The sequence below is a fragment of the Mytilus californianus genome, unplaced genomic scaffold (assembly GCF_021869535.1).
Source record: "Mytilus californianus isolate M0D057914Y unplaced genomic scaffold, xbMytCali1.0.p SCAF_3, whole genome shotgun sequence".
In the NCBI taxonomy this organism is placed as follows: Eukaryota; Metazoa; Mollusca; class Bivalvia; order Mytilida; family Mytilidae; genus Mytilus; species Mytilus californianus.
The window spans coordinates 118,480,156-118,492,872 of record NW_026262679.1 but is presented as its reverse complement, the minus strand read 5'-3'; the positions used below and the strand labels follow the sequence as shown (position 1 = coordinate 118,492,872).

General features: G+C 30.2%; 1 protein-coding gene across 1 annotated transcript; it reads left to right on the top strand.

The window, feature by feature from the left end:
• The first annotated feature begins 739 nt into the window (after positions 1 to 739).
• On the top strand, positions 740 to 12,251 carry LOC127735956 (protein disulfide-isomerase A3-like). The gene is made up of 13 exons (XM_052246421.1): positions 740 to 951; positions 2,381 to 2,468; positions 2,916 to 3,033; positions 4,086 to 4,193; positions 4,843 to 4,969; positions 5,540 to 5,653; positions 6,661 to 6,783; positions 7,793 to 7,975; positions 8,319 to 8,421; positions 8,920 to 9,048; positions 9,580 to 9,659; positions 10,399 to 10,456; positions 11,332 to 12,251. The coding sequence occupies exons 1-13, from the start codon at positions 818 to 820 to the stop codon at positions 11,446 to 11,448; spliced, it is 1,482 nt and encodes a 493-aa protein (XP_052102381.1). The 5' UTR covers positions 740 to 817; the 3' UTR covers positions 11,449 to 12,251.
• The last annotated feature ends 466 nt before the right edge of the window (positions 12,252 to 12,717 follow it).

Here is a 12,717-nt window from a genome sequence, read left to right as displayed (position 1 = left end):
TTTGTTTAGATTTATGTAGGCACAGGACTTGATTAAGAGTTGACACAAACTATGGCCTCTATAGACAGATGTCTATTATTGAATATTATATGAGGGTCTGGATGGGATTAACATTATAGAGAATGATGGGCCAAAAAGTAATGTATTGAGAACAACGGGGGAAAACAGTTATGAAATATAATGAAATAGAATAGTGTCAGATTCTTGTGTTTAGAAGGCTTCCCGACTCCTTCTTGATTGGAAAACATGATCAATTATGGCATGTACAATAATCTGTAATTCAGTTTCCATTTAAAGAGGTTGGCAGTTAAATAGTCAATAGATATACTGATATATAGACAAAGACATATAATACAAGAAATTGGCAACTAGGCGGAACCTTGTGATATGCAGCCCTCGTCGAGGATTTCATTGAAAATATTATAGAATATATATAAAAAAAAAACTAGGAAAAAATATAGCTCAGAAAAAAAAACGAAAACAAAAACGAGTAGCCGAGAATGCTACCTATATTTTATCTGTCTGCTTCGTTACACATATTTATCAATGTCACCACATAAGTTCTGTGTGTGCTTTATCTAACTCTGTCAGATAGTATTCATTATAATTAAAATGAAAAATCGCTTCTTCCTGACGTGTCTGTAAGTTCTTGGTTTGACAGTGTTCGGATAATTTCGATAAAACTCGTCTGGTTTCGACATTTTCCGTCCTTCGGAAGTGCATATCTGGACCAATCAATGATCGACAGCACACGAACTCTACTACACGTTTTATTTAGAAGTACTCATACACATAACCGGTGTTTTGTAGAGTAACAATGAAGTCCATTCTGTGTATTTTATCATTGACAGCGATAGCTTTAGCAAGTGATGTGCTGGAATTCACAGATTCAGACTTTGCATCAAAAGCAGCACAGCATGATTTGATTTTGGTGGAATTTTTTGCTCCTTGGTAAGACCGGTGTCCTGCCCATCCCCCTTTTTAATGTATATTTATGTTATTTGATACTAATCAATCGTTGCCAGAAATTAAGTTGATGGTTCACATATCTATGGTTGTCAACTTGCTTTATTAAGATTTTTTATGAAGTGTTTATAGAATAATTCCCAGGCGTTTCGGGAATGACCCCCCTTTTTTTCTAAAACTTTATTTAGTAAATATTCTGTAAAATTGTAACTTAATTTTTCTAATAAATTGTATTCTTGCTCTTATCCATATTATATTACATTAATAAACAGTTGTTTATAAATTTTGATCGTCTTATTATTTTCCACAACAATGCAAAAACTGCAGCATAGTAAAATCAGTGCCAGGCACGTTATCTATCATCAGTATGTTGATGGAGTGCTGAATGACACTGAATTATAAAGAAGACTAGCCAGGAAAGATAGAAAATTCAAATATCGTAATCTGCTCGTCTTCAACATATTTTATTCAACAAATTTCAATTAATTATGATAATTATAAAATTGTTAAATTTCACTGTATATAGGTCTCCATTAAGCCATGCTTAGTACAAGTGACATAAACTTCAACGTGTTGAATGCGGTCACTACAAAGTAGAAGTGGAAGTAGAAAAATCATCCAAAAATGACATGTATCAAAAAAAAAAAAAAAAGACTACTGTTCGTTTTTTGTTGGTTGTTTTATATTTACAATCACTGAGCTATCCAGAAATTTATAGTTATACAAAGTTTCAATCCTTGGGAGCTTTTATTTCGTCAAATCCATTACTAACTATAAATCTTCACTGACAGCTAGAAATATTTGCATATATACAAAATCTTACTCTTAAGATACCAGAATGTCCAACTAGTAGATACATAATAAGTTGTATATAGATTTGACGGTCATTGCTTTAATGTATTGCTTTGAAGATTATAGAAGAGGCAAAAGATACTAAAGGGACATTCAAACTCGTAAGTTGAAAATAAACTGACAATGCTGTGGCTGAAAAAGAAAAAGACCAATAGACAAACATAAGCATTGAAAAATAAAAACAGCAACACGAACCCCACCAAAAACCGGTGGTGATCTCGGGTGCTCTGGAAGGGTAAGCAGATCCTGTTCCACATGTGGCACACTTTATGTTGCTCATGTAAGTACAAACCTGGTGATGTCTGATTCGGTGGGTCACATTCTGGGAAAATGAGGACAGGATTGTGGTTTCAATTTATTAGGACATATCCGTTGTCATCTGTGAAACAGATATTCCATAATGGTCAACCAACTCCTAATGGTGTCCGTAAAATTTTCGAAGGAAGGATTTCAACTTCAGAAAATTCGGAAATTATTGCAATGATTAAAAATTGCTTAAATTGTAGCATTGATAAACATGATAAATAAAAGCTTCTTAACATGACACATTTTTATTTTGTAGGTGTGGGCATTGTAAGAAATTAGCCCCTGAATATGAAAAAGCAGCTACAAGACTATTAGATAATGACCCACCAGTTGCATTGGCTAAAGTATGAAGATAATATATTAATGTATAAATATGTACACATGTTTAAAAATTGTTACAACTTGAATTTTGACATTTTAATTAAGGGATATCAACACGCGCATACATGTACCATTTCTTCTTAATTTAATATGACAAAAATACACCTTATGTATACCACTCAAATTTGTAAGACTTGAGATTATAAAGACAAATGTAACTAATGTTTTTATCATTGATTAAAGGAATAACCTCATTGGGGGATAGATGTACATGTATGGTTGATTTTGAGCCTTACTTTGAATTTGCTTGGACATCAGTCATTGGATCCTTTTCACCCTATATTTAATGTTATTTGATTACATTAGGTTTTGCTTGCAACTGAATAATGATTGATTGGTGATTGCTCAATATTCAAAAGTCTGAACATTATTTTTATAAGTCATTTCTTACTCTATTTTCACTCTTTTAGGTTGATTGTACAGCAAGTACTGAAGTTTGTTCCAAGTATGGAGTAAGTGGTTATCCAACTCTTAAAATCTTCCGTAATGGTGAATTTGCTGAGGAATACAGTGGTCCAAGAGAAGCTGGTATGTATATATGTCCATTAAGAAAAATTATGAAACTTGTACACAAAAAAAACCCACAAATTATTAAAGGAGTGTTCTAGACATTAGCAATTTGAAAGCTTTGACAGAATGAGAATGATGGAAAAAAAGGATTGCGTAAATTTAATTAAAAATGTATAAAAAGGAGAGTTATATATTTGCTTTCAGTTTGAAAGTGGCAAGTTGAAAATAGGAAACCTATCCATGGGAACAAAGGGCACAATTATTTCTATTCATATATTATACTACTTTGGGATCAGCAAAGAGAGTTTTTCATTTTGAATTCATGAAAAGTGTGATCTATTCCTGATCAAACAAATTAATAAATGCAAGCAGTTGTTAGTAGAGCAGAACTTTTATTGATGCTGAACAATTTGGTTATTATTTACTAAAATTGATTTAGGTATTATATTCAATAGCTGTAGCCTTTTTCATGTAAAATTGAAGAAGAAATTACTCGTAAATGCATGTCTGACTAAGTTTCTTAAGCTGGATTGTCTTAAATATGTCCCCAATGTTATGAATGTGAAAATGTCCCACATTGTTTTTAGAGAACCAGTTTTATTTGTTGATGGTATGGACAGAATAACATACTACACAGGTATAGTGTTTAGTATAAAAGCTTTTTTTATACAGATCAGTACACTATAATGATAATAAACTGTGATTTATTTCAGAAAACGTCTTACATGAACAATTTCTCATAAGGATTATTTCAGTATCACTTACAATCAATTTTAGTCATAAAATTTTAAGTGAAAAGAGCTACATGTACCTATTTTTTTCATATATTCATGTTTGATTTAGAAGTATTTTCAACTGATGAAGTATTTATCTGACTTACTTTTTGGTTTTCAAAATAACAAAGGAAACAAAGGTTCCATATTGAACATGTTGAAAGAATGTAATGTAAAGAATTTAATTATTCATAAGTCATAACAAAATCAAGAGACTTGGCCGTAAATTTGAATGTGTAATGATATCTGATTTGATTGAAAGGATGTATTGATTGCACAATATTTTTTTTATTACAGATGGTATTGTCAGTTTAATGGCATCCAAAGCTGGACCATCCTCTAAAGAATTAACATCAGTAGCTGAAGCTGAGAAATTTCTGTCTAAAAAAGATTATGTAGTAGCTGGTAGGTTGCAAATATTTTTGTTTTTGTTGCATTCTTTATGAATTTTCAGTATGAATATAGAATCTACCACTATATCAAGTTAAAAGAATAATATCCAACTAACGTTATTTAAATTTCCAAAATTGAAACCTGAGACATGAAAAGCATTTTAAATATTTCAAAATTTCACTGACATTAGTGGAGAAATGTATCATAAAATTTTTGCTGGCCTTTTAGTCTATGTGCGTTTGTTAATTTTAAACAATGTTGACAAAAATAATAAATCAGTAGTTTGCTTTGTCTTTCAAACTAAAGTGTATAGATATTTATTATTGATAATTATTGAATAACTTATCCAAACATTCAAATATAGAAAAATGAATGACAGAACAACACTTACATTCAAGAATGTGTGTACCACAGGAGTTATTAGAACTGTTTTGTCATTAGATGAATATTTTTCCATAGTTGAGTTTATGGATTAGTTATTTGTTTTATTGACTTTTTCATGAAAAAAATGTACAGTATGGCGAAGATACAAGATTTTTCTTTTACTCATATTTATTAACATGAATGAAATGTACACTACACATCCATATTTTTCTCCTGATATTGGCTTGCTTCATCTGACAGGTTATCAATGAACAACATGATGTACATTGTATTTTAGGGTTCTTTTCTGATGGAGAAAGTCAACTAGCTAAAGCTTTCCAGAAAGCAGCTGATGCTATGAGTACTGATGTCAAGTTTGGTCATACAACAGCCAAAGCTGTACTTGATAAATATGGATACACTGAGTAGGTTTCTATTTGTAATACAGGTAGAGGGTTGTAACTTTGATCTCAAGTTGAGTCAAAAATTGACAAAGTTCTTAAAAAATATGGATACATTTTTTTTGTCAATGTGAATGAAGTAGAACATACATCCGCATGTCAATACATTAACTTTTTCTTAGTGGACAAATAGCCAACAACCATCAATCAACGGTAAATTACAATGTAGATGGACAGTTCTATACAAGCATTTGCTTACTTTATATTATTGGTTAAAGAATAAGATATATTTGTGGTTAAAGAACAAGATATATTTGTCGTTAAAGAATAAGATATATTTGTCGTTAAAGAATAGGATATATTTGTGGTTAAAGAATAAGACATATTTGTGGTTAAAGAATAGGATATATTTGTGGTTAAAGAATAGGATATATTTGTGGTTAAAGAATAAGATATATTTGTGGTTAAAGAATAAGATATATTTGTGGTTAAAGAATAAGAATAAATGCACAATTTCTTTAAAGTTTGAATTATTTTACCTGAAATGTTATCTTTTATTTTAGTTAATCAATTTGCTTATATCTTTTTTTACAGCAACATCATTCTTTTCCAACCTAAACATTTAAGAAGTAAATTTGAAGATGCACAACAGAAATATGGTGGCAGCAGTAACGTAGATAAAATAAAGAATTGGTTATCTTCATCATTGTAAGGATAATATTTCTGCTATACAAGCATTTCTTATCATAGTATACTTTCACATCCTTGAATTAAGTCTTTGGTTGAAATTAAATTGAATTGATGCACAAGAGCGACTTTTTATTTAAAACTGGTTTAAAATTATTACAATAAGGAATTGTGGCATTCAGTATTATTGGATTTTGACCTATGATGAACCTCATAGCCGATATATCATTGATAAATAGTGATAGTGAATGATAGGACTGAGGTCAAAGTTCAGTTGTGTGTTCTTGTAAGAATTTATATATTCTGTTTTGTCTACATCTCACTGTTAATTGAAACTGAGTTCTAACAAACAATGTACAGCACATCCAAATCTGTATACGGATAAAGCCAAATCTGTATAAGGTTATATGAGAATGTTTCAATCTTAACACAATAAAATTGTTTAATGAACTGGAAATTTACTGACAAAATGTATCCTTTTAATCCTTGCAATGCCAAGATACTGACTGCTGTATAGACTGTACCTAGTCCACCAGTATAAGCTTTGTAAACAAAATATTAAATATGAAGGCCATTCAAAGTTTTTGTTTCACTGCAACCAAAGTCAAAGTAGTTAGATTTATTTGTGATGTTTTGGGAGTTGGCTGCAGTTACAACTATTTAAAGTTTGTGATTCGGTTACTGATGAGGCATATCTATGTGTAAACAGTTTATTAAGTTGAAATGGACCTTTTTGTAGTGTGAGGCTACTGTTTGCCTAATAAACTTCTACAAAATTTATATTTAGACATTTCCATAATGATATATTTTTTCAAAGATGTAAGACTCATCTAAAAATATAAAACTTACTGTGCAGCTAGAAACATTTAAACTTGTCTTGTTTTGATAAGGAATAAAGTTATTAAATTGATGCAAGTATTTGATTTTGACTAATGATGAAGCATTGATGGATAATGATAATAAATGGGTTTAGTTTTGTTTTTAATCTTCTGACTAACTTAAGAGTAATGACTGTTTATCTTTTTCAGAACTGGTTTATGTGGACACAGAACACAAGCCAATGCTGACAAATTTAAGAAACCACTTATTATTGCTTATTATGATGTTGATTATGAGAAAAATGAAAAAGGAACAAATTATTGGAGAAACAGGTAAATTTCACCAAAAATGTGCTTAAAAAATATACATATACATTTCATGAATCAATTGTATAATAGTATTTGGGGACATTTTAGTTTTAATAGAAATTTAGCATCTAAAAATAAGAATATGTGGTATGATTGCCAATGAGACAGCTCTCCACCAGAGACCAAATGATGTAGAATCTTAGCAACTATAGGTCACTGTACGACCTTCAACAATGAGAAAAACCCATACAGCATAGCAAGCTATAAAATGCCCAGAAATTACAAATGTTAAACAATTCAAACAAATTAGTACAATAGAACTCAACTTGATTTACATCTTTTAAGAAGAATATTATGGCCTTTTCCAACCAAAATGTGTTTCCATGTGGATGTTTTCTGATTTATATGTCCTGAAAAACCACAGTTGCTTTTGTTCGAAAAAAATCACATTGAACATGTTTTGAATGGCCTATTTCAAGATCTTAGTATTTGAAAATACTAACTTCTTCACTGAATACCAGTTTATTCACTAGAATTATAGTATTACCATGGTAAAACAGCAGCTTGTCCAAATTTAATATCCATTATAAAATCAAAGAGAATAGGGAAAAAAAATGATTTTGTTATTGTAACAAGGTCATGAAATAAATTATAGGTCTTATCTTCCAAGTGTATATGTGTTCTTTGGTTTTTTTTGTTAAATTATTTGAAGTACAAATTTTCAGACTAACATTGACCTTAAAAATGAAAGGCCCTCTTTACTTTCAACTGTTGAGGGGAGTCTATTCCTGCAAGAGTGTGTAAAATACACAGAGAAAAGTACAAAGTTACACACATGATTGTCATATTTTGACCAATGATGAATTATCAGAGACTTGTTTGACTCTGAGTGAAAGTTAATGATAGGACTAAGGTCATAGTGTTGTAATTACAATGTGTATCGTTATGTTTCATTGATGTTTACCACTTGTCTGTTCTCATTTCTATCTCCATAGTAACAGAACTGATGCAAAGATTATTGGTTTTTTTTCAGAGTAATGAAAGTCGGAAAGAAATTGCAAGGTGAAGGAAAAGATATTTACTTTTCTGTCAGTAATCATAAAGACTTCAGTTTTGAGTTGGGAGAATTTGGACTGATTGACGTCAAGGGAGATAAGCCAATTATTTGTGCCAGAGATGATAGAGATATGAAATATATAATGTCTGGTGATTTTAGGTTTGTAGCATAATACTTATTTTAAGATGAAGTTTGATTTTATTCTTTAATACAACTTTGGGCCTGTGTTTGGTTTAAGTACACATTGTACATTTTCATTCTATGTTCATACAATACTATAATTTGGTTTTAACCTTCTTTTTCATCGAATTAAAATTTCATGATTTCTAGGGCCAAACCTGTTCACAAGACTTTATTTTCATGTTTTAGTTTTTTAACATGATCTCCTTTAATGTCAAATTTATCCAAGGGCAGATTTTCAAGATTTTTTTATCACCATGAAAGTAGCAAAAACTCTTAAATTCCATGTCTAGTAAATTATGAATTTATGTTTTTATTTCAGTATGGATAATTTAGAAAAGTTTGTGAATGATTTATTAACCGATAAATTAGAACCATACCTGAAATCAGAACCTGTTCCTGAAGATAACACTGGAGGCGTTAAGGTAATTAATGTAAAAGTATAAAATATTGATCATTATACAGAAAAAAATATTGAGAAATTGCGTAAGATGATTGAGTGAAATGTTACATTAGGTTTTAAATGAAATAAGACTCAAAGAGCATAAAAGATAACTAGCATTAAGCATATTTATGTACTTTTTAGATCAGGTTGCTCAAAGGTCTCATCACTTCGCAAAATCGTCCGAAGTTTTTCATTTTGCCAAACTGTAGTAAGATTTTAGCATGAACCTTTTACACAGAAAAAAAAGTAGAAAAACTGCAAAGGGGGGTTTCATGTAGTACTGTTTAAACCCAGAGAATTGATGTAGCATTGCAGAAGGCTTTCATATTTGTACTCGATCTAATCTGTAACATATTGCAATACTAATCATTTAAAAATTATTGATAATGAAGAATACTGAATTGCTATAAAATATTCAAAATTGATTATATATGCATATAAAACACAATAAACCATTGTCTTTATCATATTTTTTCAGACTGTTGTTGCTAAGAATTTTGATGAAATTGTAAATGATGACAGTAGAGACGTATTGATAGAATTTTATGCTCCATGGTGTGGACATTGTAAATCATTAGAACCTAAATTTGCAGAATTAGGAGAAATGGTAAATACTTTTACTTCAGATTAAACATGTATACTTGTGCTAAATTTGTAGTTTAATTTCAATAGCATAATGTACTGCTTGTGCAGGGAAAATTAAATACTGGATTAACCTGAGACTTGTTTGAACTGAACACTGATATTGGATCACAAGTTATCAAATCTTAAACGAATAGTTGTATATTTAAACAAAAACCACACAATCCTAAGGAGGCTTATAAAGGATACACATGACAAACTAGTCTCACAAAATACTCAAAATACTGTGTAAACAAACTAAAAATACTGCTGGTTACAGAGACTGTTTATCAAATTTCCTACACACTCCTAAATTAAATGGTTTTATTTTTGTTTGATCAATCTACATTGGTTGTATTTGTCAATTGTAAGGTTAAGACTGTATGAATAGTATTTACCTGTATTGTTATAAATGTATGCACCACAAAATAATATCTGCACATTTTCTATGAGTTGATCATCACACTTCTGACCATAGGTATGAACAATGTGTTAATCTGTTATGTTTTGTTAACAGTTAAAGGAAGAAACTGGAGTAACTATAGCTAAAATGGATGCTACAGCAAATGATGTACCTAAACCATATGAAGTTCAAGGGTAAGTACACTGGACATGTAAATCAAGCATGAAACATTGTCACCAGAAACTATGCTGGCATCAATTATTTGTTCAAATTAATGTATGACAAGACTCCCAATCTTTGTCCAGCCATGCATCACATTTCATAATCCTTGAATTATGATTATAAATAAGTCAATTCTTGCATATCAAAATTATTAATGAAATTATCTAATAAACATGCTTCTTATTTCATCATCATTAACCTTTTGAAATGCCCTCCCAATTTTAATAGCACCAATAACAAATCATCAATGTTTTTATTGAAATACAAAACAGGAAGTTTTACCTGTTTGAAATACCTGCCTCACTCACACCAGGTTAATTTATTCTGATTATTAAAGTTTATTATTTTTGAAAGATCACTTGCTGTGATTTTAGAATGATTATTTTCAATTGTCCATAGAGAGTTATAGAAAATTGGCCTCATGATCAATATAAGAGCACTTGGGGCAGTCAGTTGATAATGTCTTTTAAAGACATTAAGTTCTTTCACTGAAAGCTAATTTGTTAAAGGAAATTTGAGCCATGAGTTACTGAGCAATTTTGATTTGTTTATTTGATTGATAGTTTAATAGTAAATAGCAAAGGTGATTTTAAGTGAAAAAATATATAGTAAATAGATAATATGAATGAAAACAATTGTTCAAGATATAGATTACTTATAATTATTATATTGGTTTGTCATACTTCATTACTTGTCATTTTCTACTTTCAGATTCCCAACTATTTATTATAAACCAAAGAATTCCAAAAATAATCCTAAAAAATATAACGTAAGTATCATTCTTTATAAATAGGCTGTTTTTGCATGTAGGGATCTGTTAGCACTTGAGGTCAAATTTGAAAAGTGGGGAAGATTTCAAAAAATCTGTCATCAGGTACAATGGCTACAAAAAAAAACAATAATGTACGGTTGGGTAAAAGACCTTTCCCCACAATATTTTAAATAATGAGATGTGGTATGATTGCCAATGAGACAACTATCCAAGAGAGTCCAAATAAAATGGATATAAACAATTTGAGGTCATCAGATGGCTTTTAACAATGAGCAAAACCCATACACATATATATAGTCAGCTTTATTAGACAGTGACATGGCAAAATGTGAAACAATTCAAACGAAAAAAATGGCCTGATTTATAAACAAAAAACAGATATAACAGACAGCAACCAATGACAAACAATGAATTACAAGCTCCTGACTTGGGACAGGCATGTAAAGAATGTAAACATATGTTTGTGAGCGCTCAACCCTTCCCCTTACCTGGGGCTATGTTGTAACAGTTCAAATAAGAATAAATTTTAAAAATCAGTTGGAAATGGTATGGCTTACCAGATCTGAACAAAGCGCAAAAAACAACCTAACTCCGCATTTCAGTACAGTGCAAAGCAGGGTTTTGTTATCCTGAATATGCATGTATTATTTACAGCTGGATGTTAAGCAGACATCAATCATTACTATTTGTATAACATTAACACATCCTTTTAAAAAAGTATGAAAAAAGATAATACAATGGAAAAAAATATTTGCTCACATCCTTTTAAAAAAGTAAGAAAAAAAGATCATACAATGGAAAAATATTTGCTTTATTTTAGAAAAAATGCATGATTTAAAATACTTAATCACCCCATCGTGAATGTTTTTCAGGGTGGACGAGAGGTTGCTGATTTTCTAGAATATTTGAAAAAAGAATCTACAGATGGTCTAAAATATGAAGGAGAAAAGAAAAAGAAGAAGTCAAAGAAATCTAAAACAGAATTGTAAACCTGAGAGATGGTGTATATATGCTGATGTCTGAGTGACTGAATGGACTTATGAATGGATTAGAGTAACTGTTTTATGTCTTGTAAATTGTATATTTTAACTGATCATTTTTGTGGGAACATCTCATTAATGGTATTCTTTTTCTACTTAGTTCACTCTACTTTTACACCAAATAAACTTAAGCTGTGATTTATAATTTATTGTTTGATTCATGCTACAACAGGGATGTTGATATGATGATTGACAGGACTATAGGTGTAATTCGGTTGGAACTGAGTGGTTGACAACTGCAATAATTGCATACATGTTTTCAATGATGTCTTTGCAGGCACACATTTGATACCATAGAACTGTTTTTTATGGATATTTAGAAACAATGATGAAAATTATGTTTCCAGTTCAAATTGTCATTTTTCCTAATGCAATCTTCACTATTTTGTTTTTGATAGCTAATCAATAATTGTATTTATACTTTTATTCTGTTTCTATCTAGAATTTTCTTTACTTTTACAATAACAGTTCTGAACTCTTCATTGAATTTACACATGCCCCCTTTTGAGGGCATGGATGTATGAATAAATTCAGTATTTGTTAAATAATATTAGAATTTTTCTTCCACAAGAACAATCAAACCTTACTGAATATTTTAATCAGTATACTTGTTATTGAATGTTAAGAGAATTAATATATATATATATATTGGTGCATTGATGCAGAAAACTTGTCATTTGTTAGAAGTACGCATGTCTTGGGTCCATTGAATAGTGTATTTATGAAAGGTGGAAATAAAAGTTTATTACATATTTGTAGAGTTGTCACTTATTGAAGTTACAAAGACACAATGACAAATTATTATAATATTTCATGATTTTCAAAGGTTATTTTTACAAATACTTATGTTCTTGTTTCCCTTGTGATAAATGTTTTTGAGACATGGTATCTAATTCTTGAAAACAAAAAAATATGAAGACATCTCGAGGTGAAGATACAGTGTGACCAATTTTGAATTGTGCTTTATCTAAACTGAACTATGTTTGGACGATATATCTGTTTCTTTATTGGTGCACAAACCTTGTACATTGTCCTGACACATAGGCTAGGAACTTGTGATATATATCAATATTGTTCAAGCACATAAAAATAGACTATATTGAACTATCACCATAGCCATTGTGAACTGAACCTATACACAATCACTAAAAAGTCATTAAACGTGAAATGTAGATCTGGTTAAATAGATACCGTAGAAAGGCTTGTATAGTTCGCACT